This window comes from Lipotes vexillifer, unplaced genomic scaffold (genome assembly GCF_000442215.2).
Source record: "Lipotes vexillifer unplaced genomic scaffold, Lipotes_vexillifer_v1.1 scaffold318, whole genome shotgun sequence".
Taxonomy (NCBI): Eukaryota; Metazoa; Chordata; class Mammalia; order Artiodactyla; family Lipotidae; genus Lipotes; species Lipotes vexillifer.
The window spans coordinates 213462-231552 of NW_006795060.1; the positions used below are offsets into that span (position 1 = coordinate 213462).

Here is an 18091-nt window from a genome sequence, read left to right on the forward strand (position 1 = left end):
ATATATATATGTATAACTGAGTCACTTTGCTGTACAGCAATAATTAACACATTGTAATTCAACTATACTTCAATAAAAAAATAAATGAAAAAAAAGTACAAAATATGAACAAAATATGCCAGAAAGGAACATTTAAGAAAGGAAAACAGATTTTGAAAAAAAGCTTTCTGCATTGAGTACTCAACAATTAGCTTAAGTAACTAAAAAAATTTTTTTTAACAGATTAGTCCTTCAAATATTGCTTCCTTAAATGTGTCCTATCAAGAAAGTATGACCTCCTGCAGTAGGGACAACTGCACACTGACCCCATCACATCCCCACACCACCTTTCCACGATGAGCCGACAGATCTGGTCAAGGTCCTAAGTTGTACCTGAGGTGATAAGAGCTGCAGGCTGTTGGCTCTGGCCGCCATCCCTTGCCCTACGCTCAAGCTTCCGTCCAAGCCTTTGGCTCTCACTTTGTCCCGGGTCACGTACATGGAATGCCTGTGTGGACGCTGCTGGGAGGAGAAGGGGCTGGTGTAGCCAAGCCCATACGAAAAGGATTCATGAGGCGCAGACAGCGAATGTGAATGGCTGCTGTCCATGTGTTCGGGCAGCTTCAACTCCTCCATCGTCTTAGAATGCCTGGTTGTGGTTCGGCGTGAGTCAAGAGTGCCCTCACTTCGGTTATTTCTCCCCGAGGGGCTGAGCAAAGTTCTTGTGTCGCTGTGCCTGGTGAGGGTTGGGCTGGTGGGAGAGTTCAAGTCCAAACAGCTGGATGGGAAGTACCTACTGGTACTGGACTCTGCGATCTGGGCCCTGGCTTCAGAAAGGTTGCTCACAGACTTGGAGTCACTCAATGCCCCATGGCTTTTGGCCTTGGCCCTATAGGAAGGACTCCTAGAGGACTGGGGAATGGTGTCGATGTAGCTATGCCGACTCTGCTTTTCACTGGGCTGCAGCGTCCCGGCTTTGCTCTGAGAACTTTCCATAAATGAGTGCCGGTTCTGCTGAGATCTGCTGCTTGATTTGAGGTACTTCGTGCCCGGGCCTTCTGAAGGCTTTGGGTCAATATTAAAATCAAACTCTGTCTTTGATTTGGCTTCTTTTGGGCTGAGAAGGTGTGGTATGTTGTTGTTGGTCAGATCTTTGCTGGTAGGCCCAGGCTGGCTGCCCGCTTGGTAGGTTTTGGTGTGCATGGGACTAAGAGTAGCTCCAGCAAGGTTTCCGTTCAGGAAGCTTTCATTGGCAGGAAGACCTTCGTCAGCCCGGGGCAGACCCACACCTAGGTTCTGGATGTCCTTGCTGTTAGATCTGTGATGAGACTGCAAAGCCGCACTTTTGCTGGCTTGGTTTCTATGTCAAAAACGAAAGAACTATATCAGTTTCCCTCAAGAGCAGAGGCACAAAAAGTATCATTAAAACAAAAAAGAACAAATACCTAAAACACTGCAAAGACTAAAAACAGTAACTCTCTCAAATATGTGACTATAAATAACATGTAATCTATCAATAAGAATTAAGTTGCTTAGATCAAGTCACTCTGCCACAAAGCACTGGTCCTGATGAAATGCTTTGGCATTCTTAAATGCTCAGCTAACTTACTGCCAACACAGCTTCTAACTGATAATCTGGGCAAACATGCTTTTGCTATGTTGGTGCTCACATGCGTCTGTACTGTAGAACGCCTGCAAAGAAGAGGGCTGAGCTATAGGCAAACTCTTTATAACTCTTTGTCTGCTTGAACATCAGAAGGAGACATTTAGACTTGCAGATCACTGGGTTCCTTGAACTTCGTTTTTATTTGTAAAACTCAGAGCCTGCCTCAGAGATACACACTCACAGCACATACACACAAGCACCAATGTCTCTTTTGTCTTTAGCCTGTATAATCAACGAATGAGAATTCTACCAAGGTACTCAAGAAAAGAAAATGATACTCTGAAAAGAAGTGTGAACTGCCTAGTGAGGTTTGTTGGAAAACAGGATGATCAACGTTTATGTATTAGAGAAGCAGCAATACTCGGGGCATGTCAGTGCCAGATACCTCCTGTACACTAAAGAGGAGCATGTCTCTAACTGGATCACAGGGATCTAAACAGGTAATTTCTCTCCAAAAGACACAATTTATTCTCTTCTTCATTTCACACTTCATTATTCCAAATGGGCTGAGGCTTCATCTGGACTGAAATCTTTAGGACTGAAAGCTTCATTTCCTACTTGGTTTAAAATACAAAATATAAATCCTGAGGAAAACCCTGTCCTCTATTTGAAAGCTGAAGCTGACATCGCAGCAAGGTCAGTTTGTTCTACTGTAACTATTTAAAGGACCAAATTGTGGTTTGAGATAGGTAAGAATGCTTTTAAATGAACAATAACTTACACAATTCCCTTTTTACTATGCATTCCAAAAAATTTGCTGCATATATTGCTATTGCTAAAGACGGTTTGATCTGGGAGAGTTTTGTTCCCATTGCACACTAATTAGAGGAAAAGTCCCATTTTTTTCCCCTGTAGAGTGGTAATCTGTGAAACTATGCCTTCCTATTTTCTCTATGAGAATCCACTCGTTCAGGCATCAAAGGTAAGAGCCCTCATCCTTTCCTCCTACCTTGCAGAGGAGTGTTAAAAAGTATCTGATATCAAGCATGCCTGTAATAGTGTGGAATGCCTCATCTCCAAAACGCACTTACTAATATCTCTCCCAATTGGGTCACAAAAATTGCAACATTAAATAAGGTCACTTAAATATGAGCTAACTGACAGGATCAGAGGCCATGAATACTGACAACTGATTTGTCTGTTTTATTCTGTCTTTTTCCGTGACTGTATCTACTGCTTCATCTTGATTTACAAGCAAAACCTAGAAAACCTACAAAAATAAGTGTTTTACGGTTTATCTAGGAATAATACAGAAGATATTGCTGTTATTTTGGGTGAAGAAAATCAATTTTGTATAGTTTATTTCAACCTAAATAAAATGTGAACTTTGTTTAAAAAAGAAAAATATGAACTAACTAAATGGCAGACCCCAGACCCAGAAAGAAATTACGAAGAAAGGAAAGTTTCACTTTCTGTTAAATGATGTTAACAGAGTCTGTTTCCAGATCTATAGAGGACAGTCCTCATGTCAGGTTTTAAACCATTAGAATTGTTTGTCAACTTACACCCTGGTAACTAAAATATCTCAGCAACTTCTCAAAAAACCCAAATGATGATAGACAGTCTCACCCATAAATAGATCTAAGTGTGTTGGTTATTTCCCACGTGCCCAACCACCAGTCCATTCTCCATTCCTCTCTGCCCCAGCCTGGGTCTGGGGAACCCAACACTGAAGAGTGTCACCCAGCCTCCCTTGTCACCTAACTCCCAGCTGGGCTTAGCAGTGCAAGGGGCTGGGGGCTGTCTCCCCCGGCAGTGGCTCCCTGACTCAGATCATAGCTGTGCCTCTAGATTACAGCTCCCACAGGGTGGTTTCCCCTGCCTGGCTCCCCTGGATTCTCACAACCCTATTTCTTCCTCTTTCTCCTTCAGGCCTAGAGAGGGTAATCGCAGAGATAGCTCATGCAGATGTTGTGAAATGTCCAAAGCTCCAAAGAGGACATCCAGAAAAGGGTAGAGAAGAGTGAAGATAGCTGCTAGAGCTTTTGAAACTCTTGGAAACACTGCTCTCAATGTGGAGCACAAACCTACGTATGTTACGAAGAACATATTCATAGTAACACAAGATATAATTTCTAATGTGAAAAGAGAACTATAAAGTCAAGGTGGAAACATTTGTCACAGTTAGATTTCCCATAAATGTACAAAGTGCCTAAACCGCTATTCTGAAAGTTTCTGTCTTGGTATTAATCTGAAGCCACTGAGCTCTGCACATAACTCCTACATCAAAAGGACATCATATTGTCTTCAAATTGGAGCTCTGCCAAAGCACAATAAAAAACTGCTTTAGAAATTCCATATATCTCTTTGACACACAACTGTAAGGAATCTGTGTTAAACTGCCAACCACTTAAGAGGATTTTATATATAAACCCTTCTTAAACGGTTGGCAGGATGGATAGATAGATGGTTAATTTCCAGTTAAAATAACTTTTCAAACCAAATATCAAAGACGCAAAACTACATTTTTATGGGGAAGACTGGCGAAGCAGGACTGCTGAGAGGGCAGTGTGTGGCAGGATGAAGCACCATCCCATCATGTCCAAGGTGAGCGGAACCTCAGAAGAGTCTGAAGGAGACTTAGGCAAGGGCTAGGTAATGCAGAGTCCACTGCTTCTCCTACAGGGACATGAACGTGGAAGACAGAAGACAGGGTGTGTGAAGATATGTGTATGAGGATACTGGTGTGTCTCAGGGACAAGGCAGGGCACCAACACGATATGGTGCCCTGAACATCTCTACAATGGTGCTAGGAAGTCCAACGGAGCCATGGTTTGTGCAGAATTAGTGTCCCCAACAAGAGCTTCCATGGAGGAAATATGGACCGTAGGCAAGTGTGGAGCAGAAATATTTCCAGATATGTGTAAACTGAGCTAATGGTTTCTTTCCTAGAGAAACCAGTTAGGACTGTTTCTTTAATATATTTAATACAGTGTCAAGACCTGAAAACAAATTCTTCCAGAGATTTTTATTTACTTATCATTTTTATTCTAATCTGCTTCAAAAGGAGATTTTGTAGGACTCCTCAAAAACCTATATGAACCATATGTATCCTCATGGCCACGCACATCCTCCTTGACAGATGCCTGAAGAGGGTTCCCAAGGAGAGCCATGGACCCCCATGGGGATTTCTCCCAAGTGAGTCATTACAGGATGAATACACAGGCCTCCTTTTATGGTATGGTTATACCACCAATCACTACAGCACAAATCAAAAATTTATCATCAGTCTACTGAACTTTCTATCGAGATCCTTCCTCTTTGCAAATGTAAACTAGAGGAGTCAAGTGACAATCAAGGTAGAAGGGAGACAAAAGCACCTGAACTGGGAGTGACCCCAGATAAGACACAGGCATAATGTGAACCTCCTAAACTCGAAGGAGCAACTGAAAGATGAATACTGGTCGTTGCCTTAGTGCACCAATCTCATGGAAACTGACAACAAAGTGAACACAAACTTGGCGAAACAGAATTTGAATCTGCTCCCAGGCCTCCTTGAAAACAAACAGGTAAGAATGTTTTATAAGATGTGAGGGAAACAATGACCAAACCACTCATTTTAAATAGAGAACAGCTATAAAACGCAATCACACCATCGCAGTTAAGCAGAGAAAATACAGGGTAAATGGTTATTGCTTATTTATAGATGCACTCACAGATCTAAAAAGTACCAGATCTTAAGCTTTCAAAATTCCAACTGGTTAAAAATAATTGTTCAGGGCTTCCCTGGGGGTGCAGTAGTTGAGAGTCCGCCTGCCGATGCAGGGGATGCGGGTTCATGCCCCGGTCTGGGAAGATCCCATATGCCGCGGAGCGGTTGGGTCCGTGAACCATGGCCCCTGAGCCTGTGCATCCGGAGCCTGTGCTCCACAATGGGAGAGGCCACAGCAGTGAGAGGCCCACGTACCGCAAAATAAATAAATAAATAAATAATTGTTCTATGTGGAGGGAAAGGGGGATATGGGAAAAAACTTATATAAGAAAAGCTTCATATTAAGAATTATTGTTTTCTACTTCTCTTCTAATAGTAGATAAGAGAAACTATTTCCTATCTTCCATAATTTAAGCAACGCTAGATGACAAGACCAGCTTCTTGGAAGAGGAAGGAAGATGAGGAAGGACCTGCCCCTGAAAATGTAGCCAACAGAATAAAGGAATGTCACTTTTGGGGAGAGAACCTGATTGCAGGGTCCAACTCCTTGTGCCCCTCCTTGCTTCCCCTGCCCCAGGAAATAGATGTTTTTTTAAAGATTATGCTGAAAATTACATTAGAAAGCATCCATTTTAATCACTATCTACCAAACTAACTTTACTATTTCTATATCCTTATTCTTACGAAAAACTAATTTCTCAACTCAATGATTAAAAGACAAGGGCAACAAAAACACAAGCCCCTGCTATGGAGCCAGAACTACTTGGTTCAGTTGCAAAGGTTGTCCTAGGTGCCTTCCCACCCACCTGTGTTTGGCATCCTCCGCTCCCTTCAGGAATCCCTTTGCCCTCACCCATCCTTCTTCCTCCAGGAATCACCCCTGGGTCCCATGTACACAGGATCTTCTAGCTCATGAGGCCAGAAACCCCCTTAGTTGCTAACCCATGCTACCTTTCCCAGGGAATGCATAGGTTTCCCTTGGAAAATCTTGTAAAAGATAAGAAAGTCTTTATGACCCACACAACTCTTTAATTGTGGTTCTGAATCATGCAATAAGCATTAAGATATTTTTGAATAAGGAGGGCTTTCCTTCTTTTCTCTGATTGCATCATTTAAGCAGCCACCTCCTCCACCTACTTGTAAGACCAATACTGCATCTGTATTTCCTTAAAAGGGAATATTTACCTATTAGACAAAGTGCTGCTTTCCACGTGGTAAGGTTTTCTTTTTGCTGACCTTGAAGGGGAGCGATCCAAAAGTCTCTGGGTTTGGAATGTAGGGTGATTCAAACACTGTTCTGTCAAGTATCTGTCAGCTGGGTCCAACTTCAGTAAATTCTTAGGAAATAAAGTTAGGATTGGAAAGAACATCACAAAGTCAAATTTAAATTGTAATAAAAACCATATTTCTTTTCCTTATAAAAAAATGCATGGTCATTGCAGAATATCTAGCAAACACAGTTTAGTCCAAAAAAAATTTTTTTAAAGGACTATCAAAATCACCCATAACCATTGTTGTTCCAGAGGACAACCATTGTTGTCCTCTGGGAATATGCCCTCCCAGCCCTTTAAAAAATATCATGTATATATTTTTTCTTTTCTAAAATCTGGCTTATATTATACAAATAAGTTTTGTATACTGCACTTTTCACTTACTAATCAAAAATATTTTTTACAACATAATTTAAACATCTAAAAAATATTTTTATTTTTTATTTTTGGACGCAACATGCAACTTGTGGGATCTTAGTTCCCTGACCAGGGATCGAACCCGAGCCCTCGGCAGTGAAAGCACAGAGTCCTAACCACTACACGGCCAGGGAATTCCCTAAAATATATTTTTAAATAAGTATATATTCATATCAAAGAATATACATTCTTCATCTTTTTCTTGCCCTCCTCTCTGGAAGCAGCCCATGGTACCAGCATCTTGCGAATCCTTCCACAGGTACTTTGTACATATCTCTATCTGCTCCTTTTATTTTATCCAACAGTAGCATACACACAATAGGCTGCACTTAGCTTTCTTTCCACTCAACATTAGATCTTAAGAGATCATTCCATATCAGTAAACAGCCTCAATTTTAGATGTACCTTAGGCAGCATTTTGTTTTCCTTCTTTTAATATTGTGAACAATGATGTAACAAATAACTTTACAACATGTTTTAAATGACTACATGGAAGTTTGTGGTATGATTTATTTAATGATTTACTGTTGGATGTTTAGGTGGCTGCCACTTTGCACTATTATAATTAATGCTGTGATGTACACCTGAAACTGTTGCATATATCCATGATCCCTTGCATAGGATAAGTTCCCAGATACGGAACTGGTAGGTATGCAAACCCTTAAGGATTACCTTCTATGTGTTGCCAAATTACCCCCTAGGAAGGTTGTCTCAAATAGTACTTCTCTGAGAAATTGAGAGTCTACCAATTTCCTGGCACCCTCATCAATAACAGGCATTATCATTCTTTTCAGCACATACTTGTAAATTAGCTATTTAAAAAATGGTATTTCACAGCTGTTTTAATTCATATCTTTGATTAATAGTGAGGTGGAATATTTTATGTTTACTTATATTCCTTCTTTTCATATTTTTCTATTTGTGTAATTTTCCTAATTTATTTGTATGTGTTCTTTATTAATTAAAGTGCTAATTTTTTTTAACAACTAAAATGTTTTCTTCTAACATTATTTATCTGATTAGTAATTGGACAAGATTTTAAAAGGTGAATCATTATTAAAATTAATTGATTTTTGGGCTTCTCTGGTGGTGCAGTAGTTAAGAATCCGTCTGCCAATGGAGGGGACATGGGTTTGAGCCTTGGTCTGGGAAGATCCCACATGCCACCGAGCAACTAAGCCCGTGCACTACAACTACTGAGCGTGTGTGCCACAACTACTGAAGCCTGTGTGCCTAGAGCCTGTGCTCTGCAACAAGAGAAGCCACTGCAATGAGAAGCCCGCACACCACAAAGAAGAGTAGCCCCCAGCTCACTGCAACTACAGAAAGCCCACAGGCAGCAATGAAGACCCAACACAGCCAAAAATAAATAAATGAATAAACAAACAAATAAATTTATTTTTAAAATTAATTGATTTTTATTGACAAGTTAGGCAAATACATAAAGAAGCATAACCTACATAACCTAACACAACTCAATAGAGCACACTGACATTTGTTCTTTTGAGTGACAGGCATTTTCCCTCAGAGAAAGGAAAAAGGGTGAAATTCCAGCATTCCCAAATGCGTCTCTAGCTCACTTTCATTGGCTTTGCCCACAGTCAATTTCTTTGTGATCCACTACTGAACAGTGAGAACAAACCTCAATTTGTTCTCAATAAGCCAGAATTCAATTTCAGACAACCACCTTCAACCTAGCACCACAGAAAATTTGAATTCTGATCCTATCGTATCCTATCCTATGTTGACTCAGACACAACTCTAAAATTATCTCAATGCTTTCTCCTTCTTTATGAGAAAACAAAAGCTGTGGAGGTATATGAAATGATTTTGGTCTTACTGGCAGTTAAGGCAGTTAATATCAAAATGGTTTCAACTGTATGGTACTAGTTAAAAACAAAGGAAATTAAAGTACATACGACCTTTTAGAAGCTAAACATCTACTAGCATTAAAGTGCTATTTTCATTTATTTAAGATTAACAAGGGTAGAAATTGCTGCACATACAATGAACTATTTTTATATTTATGAACACAGCTGTTAATTTTCAAACACCTGGAAGGATGAGGCCATTATGAGGAAAGTATGAAACTTAGTAAATAGTTTCAAAATTCAGTATTTGGGGGAAAAAACAATTTTAACTAAAATAGAGCCCATATAATTATTGTAGCTATTCTTTATATTATTAGGAGCTTTGATTAATTCTGGTAACTTGTATCCCCACTAAAATGGCTGATATGTATAAATAGACACAGGATGAGACGGCCATTTTAGGTATTTATATATGGACAAAATTATCAAATCTGCTTTAGGGGATGGCATAGAGAATAAATTTCTTCATGAAAGGATAAATGGTACTATTTATTTTTCAAATTCATTTTCAAAAATAGCTAAAAGACAAAAGGAATAATTCTATTTACATAACATTCAATAATAACAAGGCAGTATTAACCTTTGGTGATAGAGGTCAAAGTCCTGGTTTCCAAGAGTGGGAAGGGGCACCTGGGAAGGGGTCATGAAGAGATTTCCGGGGTGTTAATAATTTCCTGTATCTCAATCCAGGTGGGGTTACACGGATACGTTTACATTATAAAGTTTTACTCTGAGGTACATTTATAATTTGTGTACCTTCTAAATATACGTTTCAATAAAATGTTTATTTAACATTAAAGAAATTTGAGGGTAAATATATTAAATGAATGGGAATTCAACTGTTCAACTTTCAAACTGGTGTAAATGCGTAATGGTTCAGGTTATCTTCGTATTTTTAATCTGTGTTAGCGTTTACCAGGTGCTACGCTGATACTTGGTAATTACATTTGGTAATGATTTAACAAAAGAAGTTCAGTTATTTTTAACTAAAAGAGACAAAAGGCAGAAAACATGAAACTGTATTTCAGTTCTTCTATTTTACTCTATTTACATTTTAAAAGTTACCAACTAATTAAAGCCCCGATAAATAAACATTGACTGCGTGCAAGAACATGTGATATAACGCAAATGATTTAAGAGATAATTTATGCCTAATTAACGAGGATTTTTAAAATAGCATTCTCAATCTGTGTTCAGGAGAACTAGTGCTGTAGCATTTTATTTTTTTTTAAGTATTTAGTATTTAATTAAATTTGGGAAATGCTTCTTTACTGTGGGATTTCTGAAAGCCTTTATAAGTTAATGAATATTGTGAATCTCTAAGAAAGGTTATATGGTAAGTGCCCTTTCCCAAAGGCCACACCCCCTCGCCCACCTCCGCCCCCACACCTATTTACACAGGGCTCCTCGGAACACAGATTAACATAGTTTTAAAGCAGAGCAAAGTTCTGAGAGTGCAGCTCAGCAATTTCCAACTGTGCTAAGTATGCCTTTAAAGGTCCTGTGCACAGTGTAAACTTCTCTGTTTTTGACAGTTGACTGAACGGGCAGAAAATAAAATTGATCCATTAACTAGTATCTTTTTTTTTTTAATAAATTTATTTTATTTATTTACTTTTGGCTGCTTTGGCTCTCTGTTGCTGTGCGTGGCTTTCTCTAGTTGCAGCGAGTGGGGGCTACTCTTTGTTGCGGTGCATGGGCTTCTCATTGCGGTGGGTGGCTTCTCTTGTTGAGGAGCACGGGCTCTAGGAGCGCGGGCTTCAGTTGTTGTGGCGTACAGGCTTAGCCGCTCCACAGCATGTGGGATCCTCCCAGACCAGGGCTCGAACCCGTGTCCCCTGCATTGGCAGGCAGACCCCAACCACTGCGCCACCACGGAAGACCCAAGAAGTATCTTTTGAAGGTCTACTATCAAATAACTAGCACTTGCTTATGCACTGGCTGGCTGCAATGAAAACTGGAGAAATATGAAAAAGTAGTTCTCACTCAAGGCGCCATCTACTTGGGCAGAAAAGCGTGAATAAGAAACTGTGAGAGGGCTTCCCTGGTGGCACAGTGGTTGAGAGTCCGCCTGCCAATGCAGGGAACACGGATTCAGGCCCTGGTCCGGGAAGATCCCACATGCCACGGAGCAACTAAGCCTGTGTGCCACAACTACTGAGCCTGCGCTCTAGAGCCTGCCAGCCACAACTACTGTGCCCGCGAGCCACAACTACTGAAGCCCGCGCACCTAGAGCCCGTGCTCCGCAACAAGAGAAGCCACCGCAATGAGAAGCCCATGAATCGCAACAGAGTAGCCCCCGCTCGCCGCAACTAGAGAAGGCCTGCGCACAGCGACGAAGACCCAACACAGCCATAAATAAATAAATAATTTTTTTTTTTTAAAGAAAGTTTATTAAAAAAACCCAAAAAAACTGTGAGAACGTTTTCAGTAGTCCAGAGCATGAAGACCTTCTGGACAGGGGCACCAGCAGGAGGAGGAACACTCAGGCATGGTAGTAGCAGTGATTTTGCGGTTGTCAAATGAAGAGCCAGAGGGAGAGAAATCAAGTTAGAAAAAGAGCAGAATTAGGTTCGCTGATAAAATAATCTTATGGGAGGCCTTGAATATGCAAAAAATATTAGAATCTCTTTTCTTTCAACATTCATTTTAAGATTTGTTTTAAAACCTTATGCCTGAGCAGCTTGAGTGCTGGATAAATTTTTAAATGATTTATTTCTCATTATTTATATTTAGATTGTTACTATTCTGTCCATTTTAGGAATCTAATTTAGGTATCTCATAGTCCTGTCTAGACAGAATGTTACAATACCAGATACTTCTGCAATTTTAAATAAACTGCAACGGGCTATATGTATATGTATAACAGATTCACTTTGTTATAAAGCAGAAACTAACACACCACTGTAAAGCAATTATACTCCAATAAAGATGTTAAAAAAAATAATAAATAAATAAATAAATAAATAAATTGCATGCCTCTTCAGATGACACAGTGCCCCATTATTCACCACTATACACCTATTAACAAAACATTTAATTCATAAAAGCAGGCTATGGTCATATATAGACACAAGAGAAATCGCAAACCAAAAGACATTTTGTACAGATAACATCAACTTGTCCCACCTTCATTAAGTCAAGTAAAACGCTATTTAAAATTCCAAGGTATCTTCTCTCCAATGACTGAGGATGGTTAACAGCTGGAAACTGTAACAACAACATGACAGAAGTATTAGCACGTGGGTAAGGGTATGTGTGTGCATGTGCTTTGAGTGTTGGAGAAGGTAGCAGATGAGCAGAAGCTACTGCCCTAGTGCCAAAGTTAAATTTATTGCACATGTATATTACTTTTGGTGTCTATGTATTTGAGGTAGGGATTAATAGGATTGGGTGTTAAATGACAGGAAAACTCACAAGTGAAAGATGATACTTAAATCTAGTCGGACAACACTGAAGCATGTAAAACAAAACAAATTATAAAAATTTGAAACTATTCATTCAGTTTATACAGTCTTGTCTACTTATACAAATAATTTGGTTATAATAGAGTTCATATAAAATTTGTCTGCTTATACAGACAATTCTTACACCCTTTTCACAACAACATATCATTTACTCCTGAAAATTAGAGAAGTAAAAAAAGAGAAAAAGGACAGTACCTGAAAGGCTACAGAAGTAGAAATAATGAATTCGGACACACGTTCTATTATTGCTTTTAATATACTCTTTGAATGACCTGTTTTCAATTCCTTCCTTTATGTAAGTTGGAACAGAAGGCAAACAGGCTCCTAAATTAACAAATGCATTTTTAAATAAAATGAGGGGAAAGGGTCAAGTTTATTCAGATGCTCTGTCCTTCCCTCTGCCAACTCACATTTTGCAATATCTAAGTGGATGGTAAAGTATTAGAGTCCAACGCCATGTACTCCCTCCCAAGAATACAGCCCACCGACCACATATCTACAGACTTGCCATAGGGAGCTCTGAAAAGCAAAGGGAGAGATTATCTTGGCAACTGAAGAAATAAGTTTTAATAATTTCCAAATTATTTTGAACAGATTCATGATTTAAAGCATATTTGGGTATTTAAGGAATTAAAAAATACCACATGGACAAACATGAGGCTGAAAAAAAGGAAGTATGGATATCAAAGTAAAACTTGTAAAACTTCAGAACACGGGCTTCCCTGGTGGCGCAGTGGTTGAGAGTCCGCCTGCCGATGCAGGGGACACGGGTTCGTGCTTCGGTCCGGGAGGATCCTGCATGCCGCGGAGCGGCTAGTCCCGTGAGCCATGGCCCCTGAGCCTGCGCGTCCGGAGCCTGTTGCTCCGCAACGGGAGAGGCCACAGCAGTGAGAGGCCCGCGTACCGCAAAAACAAACAAAAACTTCAGAACACAAGTGAATAAATCTATGCTAATAAAGCCATCAGTTTAATAAAAATTTAGTTAGTATACACTGATTTGAAATCTATTCACATCCAGATATATTTTGAATGTGAATGGATTAATAAACCCTAAATACAGCACACATGTCTGATGAGTTACCACTCACTTGGAGAATGAAATGCTCCCAAGAAATGTATTTTCTAGGTAATTATCCTTTAGCTCTCTGTATTTTCTTTATACCAACATAAGAGCATTTCAAAGCCTGAAATCTCTAAACATGCTAAATAAGTGGATGAGAGAAGTAGTTATGTAGAAAAATTCAAACAAGGTATTAAGACATCATCCCCACACAGTGCTAGGTATGGCAGGAGATGCAGAATATGGGTAAGACCAAAACCTTACATGTAAGCAACCCTCAGTCTGATTGTGAAAGCAATCATTACGAAACTGTACTAAATTCTAGTTGAAGCTCAGAGAAAGGAGAGGCCAAGGTGGTTTGCAGCTGTAGAAGAAAGAATCCATACATAGATAATATCTGAACTAGCTTTTGAAAGATAAGAAAAAATGTGAGGAGAAAAGTAGGACAGCACCTGCTAGATAGAGGACGTAGAGGGAATAACATGAATTTAACACAGACACACAGGCAATAACCTAAAACTGATTTCTGAGGGAAGTAATGCTCTGCGAGACATTTTAACAATTGTTATTCTTATTTCAGAGATGAAGAAGGTGATGATCAGAAAATTCAAATAAATGGTTCAAGGCAGGTTACATAATTAAAAAGCAGAACTTATATTTGCACCCAGGTCTGTGATCCAAACCTACATTTTTTCTAAACATGGGCGCCTTTCCTAAAGGAGGTACAGAGGTTCCTCTGGATGTTACTGGAGCATTAAACATCAGCCCAAAGAGAGAGACACCTGTCATGCTGTGATAAAAGACTCTATACCAGTAGATTTTAATTAATATCTTGCTTATGAGGTCCTATCTTATGCTACCAAATACCCCCTCCTTTTTTTCCAGAAGTAACATTTCATCAATAAGAAAATTAATGCCCAAAGTCAAAAGGTATTAGAAATATGATTTTTAAATGACCACACAAACTCCTAACTTTAAAAAATTAATTAATGTTTTTTTGAAAGAAAGACACCATTCTCATATTAGGTAATCCAACAAATAACCAAAACTCAAGCATAGAAGTTTAAAGTATATCTCAATCAGTAGTTTGTTTTTTCTTTCCTTTCTTTCTTGATCACTTGGCCAATATGATACAATGAGAGTGCCTCTTTACTAAGCACTTACTATGTGTCAGGCACTGGTCTGGGCATTTTACATGTATTATAATGTTTAATCTTCACAACAACCCCATCAGGTGGTACTTCTGTTATCACCATTTTACACATGAGGAAAAAGAGGCACAAGGAACTTGCCCTAGGTCATTCAAGTAGTAAATATGGAGTCAGGCTTCGAACCTCAGCAGCCTAACTTCAAAGTCTATGCCCTATATTATGGGATCGCAATTGTTATTTTTTTCAAAATAATACATACCGTTAGAGCAACATCTTGTTGATTTTCCAATCTCTACACAACTGAATCAAAATACAAATCACACTGGACTGGTTACTGGTAAGTCCCTGTTTCAAGGCAGCTGCAGTTCACACACCCTGTACGCTTAGCTGAGAATGTCTCAGACATTCTCAAGTAAATGATAAAGGAAGACTTTTCCCTCAAAAGATGTGGTTAAACCTCCAAAAAGGTTAAACTGATTTAGTTAAAACACCACAAACACTTTCAGACTAAAATGTAAAAACATTAAGGTTTATAAAAATCAAAGTGTCAGGGAAGCAGCAATTTCTCCAAAGGATATTTACAAGCAGCACCGTCATGTACTCTCTACCACTTTACCGATAATACTATTTAGTGAGGAGGTCTGTAAACAAACAGGACCATAGACAAAGGAGTAAAAGATCTCCTTTGTTTGGCCTATCTAATCCAAATTCTACTCATTCTTCAATATCCATTTCAAACTGTAAATCCTCTATAAATCATTCCTAGTGAATCCAGCCAACTTTCTAGAATGTTTAACATTCTCAAGGTCTCAACTATATTTAGATGTATTAGAAAACAGTACAATGTAGTAAAGAATGCAATACTTTATTATATACCACGCTTTATTATAAATTGTATTGTTTTCTAATTATTTCATGCACAAAAGTCTTAATTCTTCAGCTAGTTTACAAGTTATTAAAGCCAGGTACCATGGCAGATCTGTTTACACTCTCTTCAGAGAATCCAGCTTAGAGCCTCTTTAACCAGGCAAAGAATAATGCAGCCAGAAGACCAAGTTTGATGCTCCAGGTCAAATATTCAATCATTTAATACTATTCAACCTAGTAAGAGCAACTCTAGGTGTGTTGTGAATATAACGGAGGCCATGATAGCTCATTTCTTTAAATAATTCATTAGTCCAGTGAGGATACATTTTTCAAAAAGCTTTTTTTTTATTTTTTAAAAAAATTTTATTACAATTTTAAAAAAATTGAAGTATAGTTAATTTACAGTGTTGTGTCAAGCAGCTACTTAAAAGAGACTGCCATGTGTGCTACAAGAGCTATGACCAGAGTGCTTCAGGAGCGCAGAAGGGGGAGGCACCCATTCCCCCTGGAGGAGTCTGGAAGGGCTTCATGGAAGGACACTTGACTTGAGTCCGCGGGGAGGGAGGATGGAGAGCTTTCCAGGAAGTGGGGTAAGTATTGGGAGAATTATAGAAATGAAAACATAGCACTGCAGAAACAAGGAAATGGTGACAAGTTCAATGTGGCTGCAGAGCAGGAGGCAGGGGTAGGAAAAGGTGGGAGACAAGGCTGGAGGGTTAGGAGCAAGGGGTTTTTAATGCTTTCCTAAGGAGTTTAAATGTAATAAGCAATCTTGCAGAGGTTTTCAGCACAAAGACGACAGAATTAAATGGGCAGTTTGCAGGAAGATCATTCTAAAGGCAATGTGAAGACTGCAGTGAAGAGAGAAACCTGGAGAAATCAGTTTGGGAGTGGTTGTTCAGGTAAAAAAGGTGGTAAGAGCGAAAGAAGCATTAGAGATGGAGGCAAGGGAAACATAAATGAGCTTGACTGCTGATAATGCAGATTGGTTGAAGAGAGCGTTCAAATATTCATCGAGTCCCTACTACATGTGCTGGGCTAAGCTAGATGCTGGAAATACAGCAATAAAAGAGATGATTTCTAACATTAATAATTAAAAAATAAACAAAATAATTACATATTGTGATAAGTGCTATGATGGAAAAAGAAGGGTGCTATGCGAGAGACCAAGAAGGAGGTGGAGGAAGTATGTTGGGGGGTCAGAGACAGGGGGCGTTCTTGGAGCTGAGATTTATAAAATGAGAAGGGGCCACGCAAGGGAAGTGCCTTCCTGGGAAAAGCAGTCACAAGTCCCAATTTCACGAAGCTGGAACACCTGGGAATGTTTATGGACGTTAAAGAAAAAGAAAGGTAAGTGTGATGAAAGTCTGGAAAGGGATGGGAATGGAAAGGGGTATGAGCTGAAGTCAGGGAGCTAGAAGGGCCCAGAAAAGGCAAGGTCTGATGCGAAGGAGTTTGGATGCATTCTCAGTGAGACAGGAATTCATTAGCTATGACTTGCTTTATTTCTGACTAGAATAGATTTTCCTTTCTTCTGGACTGAGGGCAAGTCCTATTTATTATCATATTTTCAGCATCTAGTAGGATAAATGCTCAATAACTGTTGAACTATTTGCACCCTAATTAATGGTCATAATTTGGTTATTTTTCAGTTTACAAAAGCAAAAATAAAAGGAGAAAAAAGAAACTTGCCTGAGGTATCTCAGACAGATTTGGAAGACAGAGAAAGCAGGAAGGGGATGGAAGAGAAATGTTTGCATTTCGGTTCCTTTCTTTCTTCCACACTCATTGAGCCTAGCAGGAGGTATACTGTGCTGGGCATTCATGTGTGAGGAGGGGTACTCTTCAAAGTGAAATAAACTGAGGCCAGAAAGTCAAAGGAAAAAAACAAAGTGCTTTGCAAATGTCAAGAAAACATGGTTTGAGAATTATGCATTTAAGAGAAAGAAAAGAAGTGGTGGTGAGTTTATTTTATAGTTCCCACAAGGGCCAGCAACTGGCATGTTGGCCCAAACAGGGTAGTTGAAAACTAAAAATGTTGCTTTGCGGGTGGATGGAACAGAGAAGCAGCTTGTAACTGGCCATCCAGTAAGATGCCTCCTGCAACTTGGTTGTCCCTCATTTGGGGAAAGTTTATACTTTAAGACTCTTTTTAGCATATTTTCTGAAATCAAGTTTTGCACAAAGTTAGCAAGTCTAGAAAAGGCTGCCCAAGACAATACACTAATTTGAAAAGAAGATTTGATGTTTCACTAAACAGGAAATACCCACTAGAATAGCACCTTTAAATATGCAGAATGTGAGTATTCATCATCTTTCTCAAATCACTACAACTATGTTTGCTCAAATAAGCAATAGCCATTTACACATTTTTCTATCTTTTGGGGATGCTTAATATTTTGCATAAAGAAACATTCTGAGATAACCAAAGTTTAGAATAATGTGTACACTAAAAAAGATTTTGAAAAATTGGAACTTACAAATTAGGAAAATATTAGCAGCTCCCACTTTCGAATTTAGAATTCACAAATACTATATAAAATTCAAAAGTAAAATATTATAGGGCTTCCCTGGTGGCGCAGTGGTTGAGAGTCCACCTGCCGATGCAGGGGACATGGGTTCGTGCCCCGGTCCGGGAAGATCCCACATGCCACGGAGCGGCTGGGCCCGTGAGCCATGGCCGCTGAGC

General features: G+C 39.3%; 1 protein-coding gene across 1 annotated transcript in view; it reads right to left on the reverse strand.

Moving 5' to 3' along the window:
• The window catches only part of CDKL5 (cyclin dependent kinase like 5), a 126571-nt gene that overhangs the window by 23774 nt on the left and 84706 nt on the right, over window positions 1-18091 (reverse strand). The window contains exons 9-11 of the mRNA XM_007467401.1: window positions 11987-12067; window positions 6483-6634; window positions 373-1339 (exon numbers count right to left, since the gene is read on the reverse strand). Coding sequence (XP_007467463.1) covers window positions 373-1339; window positions 6483-6634; window positions 11987-12067 — 1200 coding nt within the window. The remainder of the gene's footprint in view (window positions 1-372; window positions 1340-6482; window positions 6635-11986; window positions 12068-18091) is intronic.